The sequence below is a fragment of the Dryobates pubescens genome, chromosome 28 (assembly GCF_014839835.1).
Source record: "Dryobates pubescens isolate bDryPub1 chromosome 28, bDryPub1.pri, whole genome shotgun sequence".
In the NCBI taxonomy this organism is placed as follows: Eukaryota; Metazoa; Chordata; class Aves; order Piciformes; family Picidae; genus Dryobates; species Dryobates pubescens.
Genome location: NC_071639.1, coordinates 4812766 through 4835755, shown reverse-complemented (window position 1 = coordinate 4835755; position 22990 = coordinate 4812766). Strand labels below are relative to the sequence as shown.

The window sequence follows — 22990 nt, the reverse complement described above, 5'->3', positions numbered from 1 at the left end:
TGCACTCTGCCAGTTTCTGCCTGGTGTTGTCTGACACCACTGACAGACAGCACCAAGCAGTGTCTCAGCCTGGCTTCTCCTGCTGAAGCCCAGCCTGAGGTGTGCAGCAAGAGCACTCCAGCAGCTTTTGCTGCAGTGCTAGCCCATATGGCAAGCATTCATGTTGAAGTACACACAGATATGCTGCTGCTGGGCTAAGTTCTTCAGCAGTGCTCCTCAGACAAACTTGTGCACTAGCTGGTTTGCTCTGGGTAGGAAACAACTAAAAGGAGCTGAGGAACGGATCAGAGGCTTGGCAGCCCTGCCATGTGAGGAAAGGCTGAGAGAAGTGCCTTGTTCAGTCTTGAGAAGAGAAGGCTTAAGGGAGACCTTATTGCCATGGACCAGTACAGAAATGGTGGCTGCAGGAGGATGGAGACTCCCTTTTTGCAAAAGGGCAGGGGGGGATGGGGGCAAGTTACTGCTGGGGAGATTCTAGTTGGACTCCAGATGAAAATGTTTCCTCAGGTTAGGAAAGATGTTGAGTTGCTGGAATGTGTCCAGAGAAGGGCAGCAAAGCTGGGGAGAGGTCTGGAGCACAGCCCTGTGAGGAGAGGCTGAGGGAGCTGGGGTTGCTTAGCCTGGAGAAGAGGAGGCTCAGGGGAGACCTTCTTGCTCTCTCCAACTCCCTGAAGGGAGGTTGTAGCCAGGTGGGGGTTGGTCTCTTCTCCCAGGCAACCAGCACCAGAACAAGAGGACACAGTCTCAAGCTGCACCAGGGGAGGTTTAGGCTGGATGTTAGGAAGAAGTTCTTCATAAAAAGAGAGATTTGCCACTGGAATGTGCTGCCCAGGGAGGTGGTGGAGTCACCATCACTGGAGGTGTTTAGGAAGAGACTGGATGAGGCACTTGGTGCCATGGTTTAGTTGATGAGATGGTGCTGGGTGATAGGTTGGATGTGATGATCTCAGAGGTCTTTTCCAACCTGCTCTGCTCTATTCTGTTCTATTCCATTCCTCATGAGAACCATCAAACCTTGGAATCATCTCTCCCAAGGGAAGCAGTGGAATCCCCTGCACTGATCAGTGTTAAGACTCATCCTGTCAGGCTGCTGGGCCAGCTCATTTCAACTACACCATCACCTAGAAAGGTTGGACCGGATGATCCTTGGGGTCCCTTCCAACCTGGCATTCTGTGAATGCTGCCACAGTGATTTCTTCTTCCTCTTAGCATGTCACCAGTTGCCCTCTCGGAAGAGAAACTCGAGATGCCTCTTGACAGCTTTTGTTTTGGAGGATGGGAATAAAATGGAGTAGAGGCAGAGTGGCTGGAAAGCAGCCCAGTGGAGAAGGACCTGGGGGTGCTGCTTGCCAGCCAGCTGAAGATGAGCCAGAAGTGTGCTGATCTGAGAGGTCTTTTCCAACTGGAACAGTTCTGTGATCCTGTAAAGGACATGGGGAGGAATAAAGCAATTTTAAGTATGTTGGCACCACAGATATTATCTGCTTCACTGAGGCTGTGATTCTGCTGTGGGTTCAGTCTTGGGGCTTAATTCCTGAGCTGCTTGAATAGTTTAGGGAGCAGGTAGTGACAGAACAATACCTGGGGGAATCAAAGGTGAGACTTTTCCTAGAGCTGGCAGCCAGCTTCAGAGGCCAGGGGAATGTGTCAGTGTGTAAAACAAAAGCAGTGCAGGTTCTGCCATCCTAAATATAGGCCTGGAGGTCAGCAGCTGACTCAGCTGGTGCTTGCCTCCTTCCCTGCAGCCTATGGAGTTAACTCACAGGGGGACTCTGGTTCCAGGGAACTTAACATATGGTAATCAGATACATTACCATATGTTATCCTATTAACATATGGAGGAAGGAACACAGTTGGTAAGGGAATTTCTAAACCTGAAGTGAAAGGCAGCTGCTCTGGTGTCACTTGCCCTTGTTAGCTCCAGTACCTCTGAGTGCTGCTTGTGTAATTAATTGGCTTGGGAGGCTTCATGGTGAAGAACACAAACTGTGCCCACAGGAGTGCTGCTCCAGCAGGAGCATCCTGAGCCAGTGGCAGCCTGCTTCAGTGGTCCTTTCTCAGCCAAGTGTTCCATCCCATGCCCTCCTAAAACACTGGCTCGGTTTAGCTGTTCCAAAGCCCTCTGCAGGGAGAATGATGCTGAGCTGCATCTTTACAGCTTGAATCCACACAGTTTGGTTAATGACTAGGAGCTCTGAAAAGACTAATCTGCTGTGTCTGCTGAATGCTTCTGTGCTTTAGGTAGGGCTTCTTCGCTCATTTTAACAGTCCATCTGCTACATAATTTTGTTAACCACTTTGAAATCTAGAAGGGCCTAAAATACAGAGATGTGACAAGGCTGTAACTCATTATGATACTCTCAACCACATTGTAATGTGATGTTGTTGCTGTTGTTGTTATTTTAACCTGCTCCTTAAGAATTTGCATCTGTTTTATTGAGTGGGAGACTAAAAAGCTGCAAACATGAAATTAAAAGCCTGGGCATTCATTCCAGAGGGCTTTGCCTGGCTTGCCCAGCCTTCTCTTGTTCTGCCTGGTCCTATTTTACAAGTGAGTGACAAGCTGAGGTTTGAGACTCTTAATGCTCTGTGGCAGATCTTGGTCAAGTCTCTGACTAGTCACCTCCTCCCTGGAGAATTCTCTCTTGTTAGATGCATGATGGTGCACACAGGTGACAGTTTGGGGCATTGATTTCATGGAGTGTCAGCTCTGCTCTGATCATTTCTTTCTTGTCTGCACAAGCACCTGACTCTCTCCCCAGTCACCTAAGACAAATGCAAGTTTGTGTGAGATCCACTTAATCTCTGAGCATTGTGTTCATCCTTCTGTGGGAACAGGTTCACACCTTTCTCCTTTCCCCTCCCTCTTTTTCTCTCAGCTAGAGGATGAAATTTCAACTCTGAGGCAAGTGCTAGCAGCCAAAGAAAAGCACCTGGTGGAGATCAAACAAAAGCTTGGCATAAGCCTGATGAATGAACTGAAGCAGAACTTCAGCAAAAGCTGGCACGATATGCAGACAACTTCTGCGTGAGTACAGACCTTGCACAAACCCATCCTTGCATGCTGTGCAGCATGTTGGGGGGATTGTCTTGATGAGCCCTGGTATGAAATTTACCAGCTGAAATACCTGCCAGGAGGAGCAGATGGGCAGGGGTGAATCTGTGAAGCTTTTCAGAGCAAGGAGACCTGAAAGAAAGCCTCCCATAGTGGCTAGGTGCTTTGCTGATGTGTTGCATCTCTTGCAATGTCACAGCAGCTAAAGATGTTGTGATCCTGAGCTTGTGCTCCTGAGGTGATTCTCCTGTCTCACTGCACATTCTTACAGTCCATGCTGAGGAGAGAAGGAGCCTTTTTTACTCTCAATGTATTATTGTTTAGCCTGGAGAAGAGGAGGCTCAGGGGAGACCTTATTGCTGTCTACAACTCCCTGAAGGGAGGTTGTAGGCAGGAGGGGGTTGGTCTCTTCTCCCAGGCAACCAGCACCAGAACAAGAGGACACAGTCTCAAGCTGCACCAGGGGAAGTTTAGGCTTGAGGTGAGGAGAAAGTTCTTCCCAGAGAAAGTTGTTGGAATGTGCTGCCCAGGGAGGTGGTGGAGTCCCCATCCCTGGAGGCGTTCAAGAGGGGATTGGATGTGGCACTTGGAGCCATGGTTTAGTAGTCATGGGGTCTGTGGTGACAGGTTGGACTTGATGATATCTGAGGTTTTTTTCCAACCTTATTGATTCTATGATTCTAACTCCCAGTACAGAATACAGAATTAACCAGGTTGGGAAAGACCTTTGAGATCATCAAGTCCAACCTATCACCCAGCAGCACCTAACCAGCTGAACCATGGCACTAAGTGCCTCATCCAATCTTATTTTAAACACTCCCACCACCTCCCCGGGCAGCACGTTCCAATGGCAAATCACTCTTCCTGTGAAGAAGTTCTTCCTAACATCCAACCTAAAGCTCCCCTTCCAGCCCTCTCAGCATTGCTGTGGCCTCCTCTGGCCCTGCCCCAAGAGGTCCCTGGCTGTGCTGAGAACTCCAGAGCTGCCCCAGCACTGCAGGTGAGGTCTCTGCAGAGTGCAGCAGAAGGGCAGAATGTCCAGAAGTGGTTATGTGGCTCTGAGCAGCAGGACTCCATTTGTGGCATTGAAATGCCTCCCTGATCCAACTTCCACATGGTTCTGGCTGGCACTGATGCCAGCACACTGATGCCAGTACAAGTCATGGCAATCTGGCATTTTTCAGAATGGAGCTGTTCACTAATAGGGGTGATTCATTGCTGCTGCACCAAAATAGCACTGGGATAGCATTACTCACCCAGTTTCTCTGAGTTAGAAAGAATCACAGAATAGAATCACAGAATCAAGAAGTTCTTCACTGGGAGGGTGGTGAAGCCCTGGAGTGGGTTGTCCAGGGAGGTGGTTGAGGCCCCATCCCTGGAGGTGTTTAAGCCCAGGCTGGATGAGGCTCTGGCCAGCCTGATCTAGTGTGGGGTGTCCCTGCCCATGGCAGGGGGGTTGGAACTAGATGTTCCTTGTGGTCCCTTCCAACCTTGACTGATTCTATGATTCTAACAAGGCTGGAAAAGACCTCAAAGATCATCAAGTCCAACCTATTACCCAAGACCTCATGGCTACTAGACCATGGCAGGGAGATGATGGAAGCCTCATCCCTGGAGGTTTTTGCAGCCAGGCTGGATGTGGCTCTGAGCAACCTGCTGTAGTGTGAGGAGTTGGAACTGGCTGATCCTTGAGGTCCTTTCCAACTCTAACCATTCTGTGATTCTATGATTCATTGAAAACTGTGTGAACAGCTTAGTTGTGCTGATAGGGAACCTGAGGACACTCGTATGGGTTTCCACAAAGAGTGGGAGCTTCATATTTTGCAGTTCAGGTTTCTGCCAGGTGATGAGAAAATGGACAGCAATAGCTGCACTGTGTGTGTTTTAGCCTACAATCTGCAGTACCTGCAGTTTTAATTAGCATAACTTTAAATACATACTTTAAACACATTCCAGAGGTTCAGAGCTTTCTCAGGAGGTTGGATATAATTTATGGACAGCCACAGTCCTGCTGTGACTCTGGAGAGTTCAGTGTACTGTGTTCCCACACACATGCTTGTTAGGAGGGCTAGTAGAAGAGCTGTGGGTGTTGCTGTTCCTTGCAGTGTGTAATCACCTTTTGACATTTTCCTCACCAGATCTGCAAGACAAATGAAGCACTTGTGTAAGGGAAGAAACTGCCTCTTGGCTTCAGCAGGCACATTGCCCATGGGTGAACCTGTGCTGTGTGGAAGTAGAGGCAGCCCTCCCTCCCTTCAGCCCTCCCTCCCTTCAGCCCTCCCTCCCTTCAGCCCTCCCTCCCTTCAGCTCTCCTTCCCTTCCTTCCACTGGCTTTGAATCATAGAATCAACAAGGCTGGAAAAGACCTCAAAGATCACCAAGTCCAGCCTATCACCCAACACCTCATGACTACTAGACCATGGCACCAAGTGCCATGTCCAGTCCCCTCTTGAACACCTCCAGAGATGGGGACTCCACCACCTCCCTGGGCAGCACATTCCAATGGCTAACAACTCTCTCTGGGAAGAACTTTCTCCTCACCTCCAGCCTAAACTTCCCCTGGCGCAGCTTGAGACTGTGTCCTCTTGTTCAGATGCTGGTTGCCTGGGAGAAGAGACCAACCCCCTCCTGGCTACCCCCTCCTGGCTTTGTGCCCTTTGGGTCAGAGCAGGCAGTGTTCAAAGCCTTCTTCAAAGCATTTTTTCCTTGCTGCTTTTCCATGTGTATCTCTGGCCTCAAATTTGGAGGAGTGGAAGTAGAAGGTTGGAGAAAGGACTTCAAGAGGGTTAACTTAGGCTGTTCTCATTAACCCTTTTCTAAGAGGTGTGTCCCCACTTGTTTGCACCAGAACCTCCAGCTAATGGAAGCTCCCCAGCAAGGCCAGGTGAGCTGTTCCAGATCAATGGGTCAAGTGATAATTCCCTGGAACTGGAACTGTCCCACAGCTGCTTGGTTTCCCCCTGTTCTATGCAGCATTGCACAAATAGTGCCTTTCACACTACTGCATCCCAATTTTTCAGCAGGTGTTTTGAAGATTGCAGTGCAGGACAGCACAGGCTATTTCTCACCATTGCCTGGCACCTTTCCTGACCTCCAGCCTACTGAACAGTTGTCACCTTTAGTGTGCTGTGCACAGATATCTGGCCTCAGGCAGGTCCCCTGCCACCTGCAGAGGTTTGGTTCCTTCCCCTCTCTGTGGGAGAGGAACTGCCTGGGGCACACTTCCTTGCACTGATCTAGGCATATGTACCCATCCAAGTGCCAGCACAACAGTTAACTAGTTGTTGACCTTGATGGCAAGGGGAAGAATGCCTAAAGAAGTTCATCTGTCCTTTGCTTTTGAAGCTGAAATAGGTACCAGGTAAGCACTGAAACCAAACCAAACCCAACCAAACAGAAACCCCCAAACAGACAAAAATGCACAACACCTTAGAGTCCATCTGAGGGCAAAATATGAGCCCTCTTGGAGTATGTTTTGTGTGGATGTTACCTGCTGCTCATCTGTGCATTGAAGTCATGTCAGCATTGGCAGGGTTTAGGTAGAATCATAGAAACAATAAGGTTGGAAAAGACCTCAGAGATCATCAAGTCCAACCTGTCACCCAACACCTCATGACTAACTAAACCATGGCACCAAGTGCCACGTCCAGTCCCTTTTTGAACACCTCCAGGTACAGGGACTCCACCACCTCCCTGGGCAGCACAATCCAATGGCCAACAGCTCTCTCTGGGAAGAATTTTCTCCTCACCCAGAGCCTAAACTTCCCCTGGCACAGCTTGAGACTGTGTCCTCTTGTTCTGGTGCTGGTTTCCTGGGAGAACCAGCACCAGAACAAGAGGTAATGCTGAGCCCTGCTTCTCCCAGAAAACCAACAGTTCAGCTTTCCTAGCTGAGAGCTTCCCAGAGATCCAGATGCTTTAGATTGATTCCAGAGCTGCCATTCTTAGGCTGACTAATGGTTGGGAGAATAAAAGGAAGCAAGCTCCATAGGGCATGGCTTGTGCCACCAGGCTCTGCTCTACTCTGTGGATTTGTTGTCAGTTGTTTGCATTTTGTTGCATCTTGTGTCAGCTTTTATCACAGAAGAGGGTTTCTCAAGGGGACTAATTTTCCAAGAAAGCATTGATGGAGAGGCACAATGCTGAATGATGTTCTAGTTAGCAGATGTTGTAATTCTGCAGCAGCTGAGTTTGGACTCTTCAGTTTACTGTAGTAGGTTGAATGTGCAGCTTGTGTTCGTAGCCTCTGCACTGCTCCTACAGGGGAAGGTTAGGTTTAACTCTGCCTTGTGAAGAATGGAATGGAATGGAATAGAATGGGAATGGAATAGAATGGGAATGGAATAGAATGGGAATGGAATAGAATGGGAATGGAATAGAATGGGAATAGAATAGAATGGGAATAGGAATAGGAAAAGAATGGGAAATGGAATGGCAATGGGAATGGAATGGGAATGGGAATGGAATGGCAATGGGAATGGGAATGGGAATGGAATGGCAATGGGAATGGAATGGCAATGGGAATAGGAATGGAATGGCAATGGCAATGGGAATGGCAATGGGAATGGAATGGGAATAGAATAGGAATAGACCAGACCAGGTTGGAAAAGAACTTTGAGATCATTGAGTCCAACCTATCACCCAACACCACCTAATCAATTAACCCATGGCACACAAGTGCCTCATCCAGTCTCTTCCTAAACACCTCCAGTGATAGGGATTCCACCACCTCCCTGGGCAGCCCATTCCAACATTCAGGTGTGTAGGAAGAGACTGGATGAGGCACTTGGTGCCATGGTTTAGTTGATTAGATGGTGTTGGGTGATAGGTTGGACTCGATGATCTCAAAGGTCTTTTCCAACCTGGTCTGGTCTGATCTGGTCTAGTCTAGTCTATTCTATTCTTATTCTATTCAGCACCTGGCTTGATGCTGCTCAGCTCAGGGAGGCTGTGGTGACTTTGTGTCAGTGTAAGGAAGGCACAGAGTGTAATGATGTGTTGGTGTGAGAATGCATGCCATGGGTTGGATGGGAGGTGGGACTGCTGGGATCTCTCTGTCCTAAATTCTCTGAGTTTGGTTCTGCTGGAGCATTTCTGCCTTAAGAGTCAGGGTCAGTGCTCTTATTTCAGCTGACTGCTGATATTCTGGCAGCTGTACTGATGAGCTGGCTGGTCAGTACATGTCTAAGATTTGCTCAAAGGATGAGAGTGTGCAGGTGGTGGAGAGGACCAAGCATGCTGGAGCAGATGGTGGTGTTAGGAGGACAGCCTCTTCTGCCTGATGGCAAGTGACAGGACTAGAGGAAATGGTTCCAAGCTGCACCAGGGGAGCTTTAGGCTGGATATTAGAAAATATTTCTTCATTGAAATGGTTCTCAAACATTGGAACAGTCTGCCCAGGGCAATGGTGGAGTCACCATGCCTGGAGGTGTTTAAATGGTGTGCAGACCTGGTGCTTAGGGACATGGTTTAGTGGCAGCCTTGCAGTGCTGGGTCAAAGGCTGAGCTGGATGATCTTGAAGGTCTCTTCCAGCCAAAGATCCTCTGTGATTCTGTGGCTTAAGCCATATGTACAGCACCTTTCCCACTGATTAAATGTCAGTAGGTGTTACCTGGAGTATCCATCTTTACTTTTGCTCTCCAAGGTTTTTGGAGACCAAAACATCTGTTCAGTGCATTAAAACAGAACTGCAGTATTCTGCATGAGGATATGAAAACTGCTGGCTCAGGTTGTCAGTGCCACCCACAACAGAAGACTGGCAGGGGTCAGGGAGAGTGTGCTGAAGAGATCATTGCTACCAGAGTGTTTGGCAAGGCATCAAATGAACGCTGTAAAGATGCTGATAAAAATAGCTGAGCCAAAAACCCCTGTGCTGTGTATAGTACAGAGCATCACTAACAACTGTGAGGAAATGTGCTCTGTGGCAAGATTCTGTCTGGATGAAGAAGGCAGAGTGATATGCACAATGGTGGAGAGGCAGGGATGCAGGGGGCTTGGTTTTGAGCTCTACTAAGAGGCAAATCACTCTTTGAGCTCTGCTCTACTGAGTCTCTGCTGACAGGCAGTGCAGGTTGCAATGCATTTTTACCTTTGTGAGTTTGTTGTTCCTTAAAGATCCTCCTGAGCACTGCCAAAGGCAGGAGGGGTTCACATCCCAGGCCACTTTAGTTGCAGTTGGTGCTGAAAAAAGGCCAGTTGTGTAACAGCCTTAGCTGGCTTTACACTGTTATGTAATGTCAAAAGCATTAGGAACATACAATCATAGAGGGTAGAAGGGCTCTGCAGAGGGACCTCTACTGACTGGACAGATAGGCAGAGTCCAACAGGATGGCATTCAACAAATCCAAGTGCCAGGGGCTGCACTTTGGCCACAACAACCCCATGCAGAGCTACAGGCTGGGGGCAGAGTGGCTGAGAGCTGCCAAACAGAGAGGGACCTGGGGGTGCTGATTGACAGCTGGCTGAACATGAGCCTGCAGTGTGCACAGGTGGCCAATGGCATCCTGGCCTGCATCAAGAATAGTGTGGCCAGAAGGAGCAGGGAGGTCATTCTGCCCTGTGCTCAGCACTGGTTAGGCCACACCTTAAGTCCTGTGTCCAGTTCTGGGCCCCTCAGTTTAAGAAGGACATTGAGAGACTTGAAGGTGTCCAGAGAAGGGCAAAGAGGCTGGGGAGGGGTCTGGAGCACAGCCCTGTGAGGAGAGGCTGAGGGAGCTGGGGTTGCTTAGCCTGGAGAAGAAGAGGCTCAGGAAAGACCTTCTTGCTCTCTCCAGCTCCCTGAAGGGAGGTTGTAGCCAGGAGGGGGTTGTTCTCTTCTCCCAGGCAATCAGCACCAGAACAAGAGGACACAGTCTCAAGCTGCACCAGGGAAGGTTTAGGCTGGATGTTAGGAAGAAGTTCTTCATAGAAAGAGAGATTGACCACTGGAATGGTCTGCCCAGGGAGGTGGTGGAGTCACCATCACTGGAGGTGCTTAGGAAGAGACTGGATGGGGTGCTTGGTGCCATGGTTTAGTTGATTAGTTGGTGTTGGGTGATAGGTTGGACTCAATGATCTCAAAGGTCTTTTCCAACCTGGTTTATTCTGTTCTGTTCTGTTCTGTCCTGTCCTGTTCTGTTCTATTCTATTCTATGGGGTTGTTTATTAATCTCCAGGGCATTTTGGTACACATTTACAGCCTTGCAGAATGGGTTCAGAGAGGAATTAGAACCAGTGGAATTGTATTTCTGCTGTGTTGGGTTTTTTTCATGGCCAGCCCTTCAGCTCTTGCCTACCAACGCACACCACAGGACACAGGGGTGACTAAATGTGCTCTCTTTTTGTTACTGGGTCAGTGCTTCTAATTCTGGGCTTGTCTGCATCACCAGCAGTAGCAGCTCATGTACTCAGAAGGGAGCCTCTGAGATGCTCAGAGTCAGTTTGCTCAGCAAAAAAGCCTCTGTGCAGAAAGGCTTATTGATTCCTCTGAGAAGGAAGCTTAGGTGTGCTGAAGAGCCTGGCTGGGTCAGGGCAAATAGTGCAGGTCAGGAAATGAAGAGAATTCTGGGTTTGAATGTATAATACACAGAATGGTTTAGGTTGGGAGGCACCTCAGAGAGCATCTGCTCCAACCTCTCTGCCATGGGCAGGGATGCCTCTCAACTAGACTTGGCTGCTCAAAGCCTCCTCCAGCCTGGCCTCGAACACCTCCAGGGAGGAGGCATTCACAGCTTCCCTGGACAACCTGTTCCAGAGTCTCACTGCCCTTGCACTGAAGAACTTCTTCCTAAGATCCAGTCTAAACCTACTCTCTCTCAGCTTCAAACCATTCCCCCTTGTCCTATTGTTGGATACCCTCACGAGAAGTCCCTCTGCAGCCTTCCTGTAGGACCCCTTCAGCTAATGGAAGGCAGCTCTAAGGTCACCTCAGCCTGCTCTTCTCCAGGCTGAACACCCCCAGCTCCCTCAGCCTGTCCTCAGAGCAGAGCTGCTCCAGCCCTTGGATCATTTTTGTGGCCTCATCTTGACTCAGACCAGCAGTTCTGTGTCCTTCTTATGCTGGGAACACCAGATCTGGACAGAGTATTCAAGGTGGGGTCTCAGCAGAGCAGAGTCAAGGGGCAGAATCCCCTCTCTTGCCCTGCTGCCCACACTCCTTGTGGTAGTTTTAGGGTTAATGTGTGTGTGTGGTGGGGGGAATTTCAACCCACCACCACTCCTCTTGATGCATCCCAGCATATGAAGTGAAAAGGATTCAGGCCTGATTAGAACATGCTCTTGGGTTTTCATCTTTCCTCCCCCTGTCCCTCCCAAAACCTTCTTCCTTTAAAGACATTTTCCTAATTCTAGCAGATGGAAACAATTAGATCAATTTTGTCTCATGAGAAATCATTCTGAAGCACAGCTGTTACATGGACCAAAGAGCTCTATGCAGGGAAGGAGAGCAGACCTGCTTATGTCCTGCTTCTTTTCTCTGCTTCAGACAGCAGGTTGTGCTCCCCAGTCAGTGTCTGCTGCAAGGATGCTTATTTGAGGTAAAGTGACAGAAATTGCATCAAACAGCTTCAGAAATTGTATCCAAGAGCTGCTCAGCAAATCACTGGGGTCTGCTTGGAGACTGCCTGCAGTGACCTGCTGGGGGGTGTTCTCTGCAAAGGGGAGAGGCACAGTGAACTGAATGCCCACAGGAGGATTAAACTGCACTCAGGAAGCTGTGCAGGAGCAGCATCTCTCATTGTTGTGCTACAGTTCTTTTTGCTCCTTAACCTTTCAGTGGGTGATGGGTCTGGTAAGATGTGGAAATAAGGGGAAAGTGAATTGATGGGAGGGGATTCTATAGCATCTCTTTTTTTAATGCTCATTACTTATGTCTGTTCTCCTTCTTTGCTTGTTTCCAGTTACAAGAAAACACATGAGACCTTGAGCCACGCAGGACAAAAAGCAACAGCAGCTATCAGCAACGTAGGAACTGCTATCAGCAAGAAGTTTGGAGACATGAGGTACAGGCAGCTACTCCTTCTCTGGTTTTGTTTTGAAGACAAGAAGTATAAGTTTATCTGTCAGCTCTTCTTTTTCCTTCTGCATGAGTGTTGTGAATGTCCAGGCAGTTTGTAATCAGAGTATTTCAGAACATTGCTGGTGTCAACCAAAAAAAGAAAGGATAACAATGACTGAAGGTAGAATTCTTGTTCCACACAGAATCACCCAGAGCGAGTCCTAGCTTTTAAGTAAGTGCAATCTGAAATCCTTTTGGAATAACTGTGCAAGCTCCAGGGAATGGAATAGGAATGGAATGGAATAGGAGTAGGAGTGGAAAGGAATAGCAGTGGAAATTGAATAGGAGTGGAAAGGAATAGCAGTGGAATAGGAATGGCAATGGTAATAGGAATGGCAATGGGAATAGGAGTGGAAAGAAATGGGAATAGGAGTGGAATGGGAATGGGAGTGGGAATAGGAGTGGGAATGGGAATGGGAGTGGGAATGAGAATAGGAGTGGAATGGGAATAGGAATGGGAATAGGAATAGAATTAACCAGGTTGGAAAAGACCTTTGAGACCATCAAGTCCAACCTATCACCCAGCACCATCTAATCAACTAACCCATGGCACCAAGCACCCCATCCAGTCTCTTCCTAAACACCCCCAGTGATGGTGACTCCACCACCTCCCTGGGCAGCCCTCAGGTCCTGTTGCTTGTGCCTTGCATAAGATGAACTGCAGAGGGAGAAATGTCTTTACTGTAACAGAGAACTTTAATATTGCCCTTCATTAACAATTGCTGCCAGATTCCTTTGTCCTACCCCTCAGTGCCAGCCCCCACCCCCACAATGATGCTTCTGACTAGCACTGGGCAAGCAGATGGGTGACATTTATCCCATTAGCCAAAGGCTCAGAGGAAAGTCTAAGTCCATCAGCATTTTGATTAAGCAAGAAGCTTGTTTCCAGGAGCTGATTGGGAATTGTTCAGGAAAAGAGGAGCTGCCAGCATTACTTTTTTTTTGTGTGTGGACAGTTCCTGGTTTCAGTAACTTACCAGGGTGTTCTTGACACTTGGTAATGAAGAAGCAAGTGGTACAGCCAGGCCCACACAGTGACACAAAGAAGGCATGGCTTGGGCCTTCTACATCTGCTAAACATCCTAAATGTGGGCAACTGGTCAGTAAACTCCCCTCAGCAGCAGAGCTGGCCACAGATCTTGGCTCAGCTTGGGCAGGTGCAGTTCTGTGGTGGGTTCACCCTGTAAATCTTCTCTCTTAAATCACCTGCTTTAAAAAATCTTAGAATCATAGAATCAATAAGGGTGGAAAAGACCTCAGAGATCAGCAAGTCCAACCTCTCACCCAACACCTCATGACAACTAAACCATGGCTTCAAGTGCCACATCCAATCCCCTCTTGAACACCTCCAGGGATGGGGACTCCACCACCTCCCTGGGCAGCACATTCCAATGGCTAACAACTCTCTCTGGGAAGAACTTTCTCCTCACCTCCAGCCTAAACTTCCCCTGGCACAGCTTGAGACTGTGTCCTCTTGTTCTGGTGCTGGTTGCCTGGGAGAAGAGAACAACCCTTTCCTGGCTACAACCTCCCTTCAGGGAGTTGGAGAGAGCAAGAAGGTCTCCCCTGAGCCTCCTCTTCTGCAGGCTAAGCAACCCCAGCTCCCTCAGCCTCTCCTCACAGGGCTGTGCTCCAGACCCCTCCCCAGCCTTGTTGCCCTTCTCTGGACACCTTCAAGTCTCTCAATGTCCTTCTTAAATTGAGGAGCCCAGAACTGGACACAGGACTCAAGGTGTGGCCTAACCAGTGCTGAGCACAGGGCAGAATGACTTCCCTGCTCCTGCTGGCCACACTATTTCTGATCTTCCCCTCTCTCACTCCAGTGCAAGCAGTGTTTGGAGCAGTAAGCTGTAAGGAGGCTTTCATTCTTTTACTTCAATTCTTGCTTGGGGCTTTTTTCCTAACCCAAATCATTTTCAGTGATCTAGTGTATGGATTATCACCACCCCCTCCCCTCATGCTGATTTAAACACACATCAAATTCTGCCTTAATTCTCTTGGGTAGGCATTAAAGCTGAGTCACCAATGGCATCCAGATGCAAAACCCTGCTCTGCTTTCAGCCAGAGCAGGCACTTGAAACTGATTTCTGAAATCCAGATGATGATGATCATCATCATCATTCCAGCATGTTCAGTAGTTTTACCTCCTGCCTGTGGTGATGGTGGTTTTGAAGGGGTCTGCACGTCAGTCTCACTCTAAATATTGAAGCCTGCCTTCTTTGTGAGACAAAACACTGTTTCCCAGCTTGCTTGCAGTGTGGAATGCTCAGAGCCCCACAGGAAGCACAATGCTGTCCTGAAGATGCAGGATCTTCATTTTCACCTTGGGTTACCTCAGAACACACTGCTAAAACAGTCACCTCTCAGGAGGAGGCCAGAGAGATTCCCCTCGGGTGCTGTTCTGCGGTGCTGGAGCTCGAGATGAAATAGATAAGAAAGAGAAAAATGACAAAATTCCATGTGTGGCCCAAAGAACAGAGGAGCCACTCTCTGGGGACAAAGTGCTTTTCATGCAGCTGCTGTGCTTTCATCCCTACCCCAGCTTCCCAGCCTTACAACTCTCCAGTTGGCTTGGTGCGTGAATAATCACTGGCGCTTTGCAGCTCCTGCCCTTTGGATTGATTATTAGTGCTGGCAGGGTCTTGTTACAGTTGTAATCCACAGGACAGAATGTTAGGGGTAGGAAGGGACCTCTGATGGTCATCCAGTCCAACCCCCCTGCCAAAGCAGCGTCACCCAGGGCAGGTCACACAGGAACTCATCCAGGTGGGTTTTGAATGTCTCCAGAGAAGGAGGCTCCACAACCTCTCTGGGCAGCCTGCTCCAGGGCTCTGTCACCCTCACAGTGAAAAAGTTTTCCCTCTGCTCCCATGGAACCTCCTCTGCTTCAGCTTGCACCCATTGCCCCTTCTCCTGTCCTTGGACATCCCTGAGCAGAGCCTGGCTCCAGCCCTGTGGTCTCTCCTGTGTGAGCATGGAGACAATCTGAGTATGAGATGGAAGCCCTTTGTTCTCCAGGCACAAATGCAGGAGTTACAAAGAACAGTAAAGAGAAGAGAGAGTTCTTCCAGCAGGAGAGCTGCACTGCTCTACCATGAGTGGTTCTCTGATCCTGGTACATGGGCAGCAGATCCAAATTTGAGTAGGGAAAGATCTGGATGAGGCCCTTGGTGCCATGGTTTAGTTGATTAGAGTGTGTTGGGTGATAGGTTGGACTTGATGATCTCAAAGGTCTTTTCCAACATTGATTCTGTGAAATTCCATCTTCATCCCCAGCAATGAGGGCAGCCCTCAGGCTCCTCTTCTCCAAGCTCAAAAGCCCCAGCTCCCTCAGCCTGACCTCACAGGGAGATGTTCCACTGCCTGCAGCAGCTTTGTGGCTCTGTGCTGGACTCTTTCAAGCAGTTCCCTGAGGTCCTTCTTGAACTGAGGGGCCCAGAACTGGACACAATACTCTGTTCTCATATTCCTAGAAATGCCAGCAATGGGCAGGAAACCAGTGCCCTGATTCTTTTGCTATAGGTCACAAACCAGGCACTGGTGATATATTTAAGGTAAGAGATTTCTTCACTAGTAGCTGTTGGGATCAATTATGTGCCATCAGTATTTCTTTTACCCCTCCACTTAGCCCATACTGTGTCCTTTAGCATTTTCTGACATGGAAAAGGAAGGAAAAGAGGGAGGGAGAGTCCCAGGTGACTCAGAGGGCAGCAGTGTGGGCTCAGCTATTAGGAGCAGAGGTGACACTAACATTTCAACGTGGCTCTTGCCCTGTGGAGCACAGAAGTCATGTGGAGGGGAAGGGTCCTTGCTTCTTTGCGTGGTGGTGAGGCTCAGAGGAGCTTTTCAGGCAGTAGTGCTGGACTGCTCTGCAGCTGTCTGTGAGGAGTGAGGAGTTTCAGCCTTGCTTGATAGCCTTTGTAGGCATGTGGTAATCAAGTGGGACTTTTCTGAGCCTTGGAGATGCCTTACAAAAAAAAAAAGGAAAGGGGGGAAAAAGGAAGGAATAAAAAAAGGAAACAAGACACTACTTGCTACATGCACACTGCCACATATGTTACTGCCACATAAGTAAATGTGTTTAAGCATTAAGCTAACAAAGGCTTGCATGCAAATGAGGATGTCAGCAGTTGCACTGCTTATACATCCTTCATTCAGCTGTCTCACAGATTTCCTCAAATTACACGATCACAGGGACCCTTTTCAAATGCAGTGCCTGGGATGAGCCAGCTCTCAGGATGAATGAAGGTAATACAAAGCCTCATTACTGCCAGGAGTTGGAAGGCACTGAGGAAAGACACAGCCGACTGCAGGGAGGGAGAGCCTGGGGGCATGAGTGGCAGCTGAAGGTGCCCCTCAGAGGTGGCAGCAATCGGGGAAGGAGGAGTATGTGGTCCCAGAGGGGTGGGGGAAGGCAAAGTTCATCCCTCTGGAAAGGGGCAAGGGAAGTTCAGGGAAATGCAAAGCAGGTACTGGGGGGTGGGGGGATGCATTAACCTGTTCTTTTCTAGGCAGCTAGAAGATAGGATGATGGCAAAAACATAAAAGGGTTTGTCAGGAACAATTACCTTGAGCTGACAGCACCTGTCATAGGGAACAGAGAGGAGGCAGGAGATGTGATAGAGCTTGGCTTTGATAAGGCTGTCCAGGCTGCTTCCACAGTGCCAGAGAAATCCAGTCTGGGTGTTACTGCTTTTGCAGGAAGAGGGCACAGGGAGCTGAAAATTGCACACAAAGAGAGCCTCAGTGGCTCACAGCAACGCTGGATTTTGCAGGCATCTGTCCTGACTCTGCTGCTCTTCAGCATTTTCATTCCTGCTTGAGATGATGGCATGGTGTGTGCATTTAAAAGCCCCAGATGACTGCAGTGGGAGGGAGTGCAAGCACTTTAGACACCAGGATTAGAATTAGAATGGTAACATCCAGTGTAGGAGAGTGTAAGATGCTTTACTGACAGATGGAGGAATAAAACCCAACCAAAAGCTGAGATGGGGAGCTCTGACCAGGCAGCTGAGCAGTGGCTTTGCAGATAAAGGCCTAGCAAGTGCTGGGCTGGTGGCTCACAAATGCAGCTGTGCAGGGGCACAGGCTGCTCCTGGGACACAGAATCATAGAATCAATAAGGTTGGAAAAGACTTCAGAGATCATCAAGTCCAACCTGTCACCCAACACCTCATGACTACTAAACCATGGCTCCAAGTGCCACATCCAATCCCTTCTTGAACACCTCCAGGGATGGGGACTCCACCACCTCCCTGGGCAGCACATTCCAGGGGCAAATAAGTCTTTCTGTGAAGAACTTTCTCCTCAGGCTGTGAAATTGGAGGTTTTTAGAAGCAGGAGGCTTTTTAGGGGCAGCTGAGGCCAGTATCTGTTGGAGGTGGCACAGGTAATGAATCTGCTTTAGTGCTGTGGCAGATGCCTTTTGTTATGGTGGTGGTGGAGTTCTTACACAGCCTGGTGACTTGCATTTCCAGGATTTCTCTGTTCTGGGCACTTAGAACTGTTGCTGAACTCCTGGAAATGCTGTGTTTGTCATACCCAAAACTACCCTTCTTAAACCTGTCTTTGATGCCTTGAAAATGGTAATACTGCCTTGCAATTCCCCAAGCCTTTCTTTTGGTGATGGGTGAAGCAGTTACAGAAGACAGAATTAACCAGGTTGGAAAAGACCTTTGAGATCAAGTCCAACCTATCACCCAACACCATCTAATCAACTAAACCATGGCACCAAGTGCCCCATCCAGGCTCTTCCTAAACAGCTCCAGTGATGGTGATTCCATCTCCTCCCTGGGCAGCACATTCCAATGGCCAATCTCTCTTTCTGGGAAGAACTTCTTCCTAACATCCAGCCTAAACCCCCCTTGGCACAGCTTGAGACTGTGTCCTCTTGTTCTGGTGCTGGTTGCCTGGGAGAAGAGACCAACCCCCACCTGGCTACAACCTCCCTTCAGGTAGTTTAGAGAGCAGTAAGGTCTCTCCTGAGCCTCCTCTTCTGTTTTCTTTCATTTCTACAGACACTTGCCCCTTGATTTGTGCTGTTCCAGAGCTCTGCAGTGACACAGATTTCCTTATGTGGCTCTACAAGTGTCTGTGTTAGCATGGAGAAGGGGTTGGCTGTTCCTAGGAGCCAGCAGGTAGTGGCTGTGTATGGCAGCATTACCTGAGTTGGTTGAAGGAGAAATGGGTTGTGGAGAGAGCTCCATGAACGTTTGGGGAGACCCCAGTGTAGGTGAGGATGAGCCCTGTAAACAGCCCTGTAGCACACAGTGCTGTTCTTCAGAGTTACTATGCAGCATAATGCATCACACCACACACTGGCAAAAGGATGTGAGAAGTAATTATTGAGATGTTCATTAAGTGTGCACCATCTCTCTGGCTCCCTGCAGGAGGCAGGTGCTGCCTTGAAGTGGTCTGTAATTAAAGACTACATCAGTAACACACAGATGAAGGAGAGGCTGGCTGCCTCATTTCTCAACTTCAGAACCTTAATGACACCCTTGGAATATTGACTATCAGTGTGTCTCTCCCATTACCTTGCTTATGAGCTGGAAAAGAGAGTCAAAGTGTTTCAAGTGTTGTTTTGAACAAGAAAGAAGTATTGCAGGAAATGCCATTTTGGCAATAAAAAGCCCCTTATTCCCTCCCCCCTGCCCCCCTATAGCCTTCTCAGTTGAGAGATGATTAAGAAATCCAGAGGGGGGGTTAGGGGGGGAGAGATTTGCTGCTGATGTACAATTGCACTTCACCTCTACTTTCACTTATGTGAGATCAAGGTAAGATCTGGGGAGGGAAAGCAGTTACCACTGCCACAATCTGACCTGAGGAGGAGAGCACACAAGTTCAGGCACCCAAAGCTTGGTTGTTCATGGCACGCAGAACAGGTGACTGCAGAGTGAAGGAATGGAATAGAATGGGAAATGGAAATGGGAATGGAATGGGAAGAGGAATGGAATAGAATAGGCAGAGGAATGGAATAGAATTGGCATAGACTTGGCAGAGGAATAGAGTAGGCATAGACTTGGCAGAGGAATAGAGTAGGCATAGCATTGGAAGAGGAATAGAGTAGCATTGGAATAGGATAGGAATAGGAATGGAATAGAATTGGAATAGGATAGGAATGGAATGGAATAGAATTGGAATAGGAATGGAATTGGAATAGGAATGGAATGGAATTGGAATAGGAATAGGAATGGAATGGAATAGAATAGAATTGGGATAGGAATAGGAATGGAATAGACCAGGTTGGAAGAGACCTTTGAGATCATCACGTCCAACCCATCATCCAACACCATCTGATCAACTAAACCATGGCACCAAGCACCCTATCAAGTCTCCTGAACACTTCCAATGATGGTGACTCCACCACCTCCCCAGGCAGCCTGGGACACTGTTTTTCTTTGAAGGAATTCCAGCTGATCCACATTGCAAGTCTGAATTCCAGCACTGGGATTTGAATGGAAATGATTTGCTTTTTCTCCTCAGGCACTTTGACTTGCTGCAGCTATGTGTGTGTGTTGTTGTCAGAGTTTCCTAACACTGTTCACCCTTGCTCTTCTTCCCTTGTGCATCCACCCCAGATCGCATTCAATTGGGTAAGACACATTAATCTCCTTGAATGCTGCCTCTGTGTGTGACAGGATGTGTTTTGTGGGCTGGCATGCAGTAACCTCTTTCCTTTCAGCATGGTTGTATATGACAAAAACATATGCTGCTTAAACTGCAATGCCTCACTGCTACAGCATGCTGAGTATCATGTGAAAAGGACCAGGCGGCCAGAGTGTTTCTGCCTTGCTCTTAAGCAGATTAGTCTCAGATTCAAATGCTGAACTCATAGAATCAGGCATAGAATTGTCAGGGTTGGAAGGGACCTCAAGGGTCATCCAGTTCCAACCCCCCTGCCATGGCCAGGGACACCTCACACTACAGCAGGTTGCTCACAGCCACATCCAGCCTGGCTGCAAGAGCCTCCAGGGGTGAGGCCTCTACCACCTCCCTGGGCAACCTGTGCCAGGCTCTCACCACCCTCATGGGGAAGAACTTCTTCCTAACATCCAATGTCAATCTCCCCATTTCTATTTTATTTCCATTCCCCCCAGTCCTATCCCTCCCTGACACCCTCAGAAGTCCCTCCCCAGCTTTCTTGTAGCCCCCTTCAGATACTGGAAGGCCACAATGAGGTCTCCTTGGAGCCTTCTCTTCTCCAGACTGAACAGCCCCAACTCTCTCAGTCTGTCTCCATAGGAGAGCAGCTCCAGCCCTCTGCTCATCCTCGTGGCCCTTCTCTGGATATGCTTCAGACCCTATAATAGGGGCTCCAGAACTGGATGCATCCAGAAGTGTTGCTCTTTGTATGTATTCCCATCCTGTCAGCCATCTTTTTTGGCCAGAGACTGGAACATAAACCACAAAACACTCAGTCAAAATCCTCTTCAGCCAACAGAGTTCTGTGAGGATTGTGTCAATTGCCTCCCCTTCGATAAAGCAGCCAATGTCTTGCTCAGGAAGTGCACCTGGTGGCTGTCTAAAAGTCTAAGAGATTTCCAAGAGTAAGCCAAGTTCTTGATATGGTTGAAGGGGTTCCTTAGAGCATGGATGTATCAATGCTGTGAGGTATTCCAGTGTGTGATGAGTTATAGAATAGTTGTGTGTGTGCTGAAAGATTCTCTGAGTGGCCTGGCTCTGTGTCAGCTCACCCAGCAGAGGGGCTGAACAGCCCTGAATCTCCTGCTCTGCTCTTGGAGCATCCCCAGTGCACAGAACAGCTCAAGGATAAATGATCAGCTAAGTGGTCCTAACACAGACTCTTACTACACTGAGAACTTCAAAGTGGGGCCAAGCTGACCTTCTTGTCTTACTCTGGCCTAAAACCAAAATGTGATGTTTAGTGACCTTTATCAGGAAGGATCTCTGCCTCTGCACTGATCACCAGCACACATATGTATGGCTTTAAAAAAGCTTAATGGTTTAGGCTTCTAGTAAAAGATGTGGCTGCATGAATGGCTTAGGTTGGAAGGGACCTCACGGATCATCTACTCCAACCTCCCCTCCATGTGCAGGGACACTTCTCAGCTGGACTCAGCTGGTCAAAGCCTCACCTAACCTAGCTTTGAACAGCCCTAGGGAGGAAGCATCCATAACCTCCCTGGGCAGCCTGTTGAGCAGGAGCCTGCACAAACTGGGGGCCTCTGATTGAAGCAACCTCTTGCTTGGGCAGCCTGTTGAGCAGGAGCCTGCACAAACTGGGGGCCTCTGATTGAAGCAACCTCTTGCTTGGGCAGCCTGTTGAGCAGGAGCCTGCACAAACTGGGGGCCTCTGATTGAAGCAACCTCTTGCTTGGGCAGCCTGCTGAGCAGGAGCCTCACAAAGTGGAGGCCAGCACTGGCTGTTTGGGCTGTGCATGCTGTACCTGCAGCAAAGGCAAGTGCCTGCTTACCTACTGCCTTGAGCCAGCTCTGCCTGTGCTCCCAAACCTGAGGAGCCCTGCCCATCCCCTGTCCTTGTGGGACATGGAACCTCTGTTTGTGTGGCATGTTGCATCTCTCTGCAGGTAGCAGGGCTCTGTGTCATTTACATGGATGCTCCCAGGAGCTGGTTCTCCCCACTCCTTGGAGCCCAATGAAATTGCTGATCAGTCCACACGAGAATGTGTGGTGGTAGGCTCTTCAGTGCTGCAAGTGAGCTGGCATTCACAGGTGAGTCTCACAAGCTGCTGCCTTCAGGAGGGGAAGAGTGCCTCAATAAAAAAAAAATCAGAACAAACCCAGAGCTTTTCTTAAAGGTAATACAAAGTGTTTTAATCAGAAGCAGTTTCAGGGAGGTTACAAGTGCAGTGAAAAATGTTTTCTCTGTTCTGTGTTGCAAAGTGGATTTTACAGCTTTGTTTCTTACCTTCTGCTTTCACCCCCCCCCCAGTTACTCCATTCGCCACTCCATCAGCATGCCTGCAATGAGGTAATCTGCTCCCCAGCTCTGTGTGCTGTGGGGATGGGTCAGAGGGGGGTTGGGGGGGGGGGGATTTGCAGGCTTTGATCCTGATCCTGCAGTGCTTAGCTGGCTGAACAGCCCCACTTCCATCACTAAGGTTGTTCATGCAGACAAGGGCTGCAGGCCAGGCCGGCTGTGGGGGGGTTCCTGTTAATTGTATTAAGTGTTTAATCCCTTGTACGAGCCTCTGGGTAAATGAAGCAGCTCTGAGATGTGTTTAGGTAGTTGACTGTCGTCAGGTTTGCATTCCTGAAGCTGAAATTCAGTTGTTCTGCTGTCTCTAAACATCATCCAAAGCCCATTAACGTCAGAGATGCTTTCTGCTCCTGCATGCTTTGGATCATGCTCCTGTGGAGGGATTTTATGAGGGCTTTCATATTTTAATGGCCATAATCATGCTTTACTTGACTGCAGCCAAATATTGATGTCTGTTGAAGGAAAGCTCCATCTGTTTCCAATACATTTAGGATCCAGCTCTCTTTTTTACCCCCCTGGCCTCTAAAGATAGGAGTATCTCCATTCCCTCCCAAGCATGTGGGGAAAACAAATCTCCTCACTGTGTGATGGATGCTAATTCATTCAGCTTCAGCAGGTGGACAGTGCAAGGCAAGCACTGAGCAATGTGACCTATGGGTCAAATGAGAGCCATCAAACTCAGTTTCTTTCTCCTTTTGGACCCCTCTTGCCCTATGAAAAGTTTGGCTCCTACTGAACAGAGAGCAAATCTGTATTATTTCCCCAGCTGGCTTCTGTTTGCCCTTTCCTTACCTTAGGATCAGTTTAATTGAGCCTGATGAGGGATATGATGTAAATGTATTTACAGACATTTACCATCATGGAATCAGAGAATGGTTTTGGGTTGCCCAGATTTTAATTGTTTATGTTCAGCTCACAGTTTTTTGGAAACCAAGG

The 22990-nt window shown here is 48.7% G+C and overlaps 1 protein-coding gene across 1 annotated transcript in view; it reads left to right on the top strand.

The window, feature by feature from the left end:
- The window catches only part of TPD52L1 (TPD52 like 1), a 51403-nt gene that overhangs the window by 25395 nt on the left and 3018 nt on the right, over positions 1 to 22990 (top strand). The window contains exons 4-7 of the mRNA XM_054173986.1: positions 2880 to 3028; positions 11933 to 12034; positions 19671 to 19685; positions 22007 to 22045. Of these exons, the coding sequence (XP_054029961.1) occupies positions 2880 to 3028; positions 11933 to 12034; positions 19671 to 19685; positions 22007 to 22045 (305 nt within the window). The remainder of the gene's footprint in view (positions 1 to 2879; positions 3029 to 11932; positions 12035 to 19670; positions 19686 to 22006; positions 22046 to 22990) is intronic.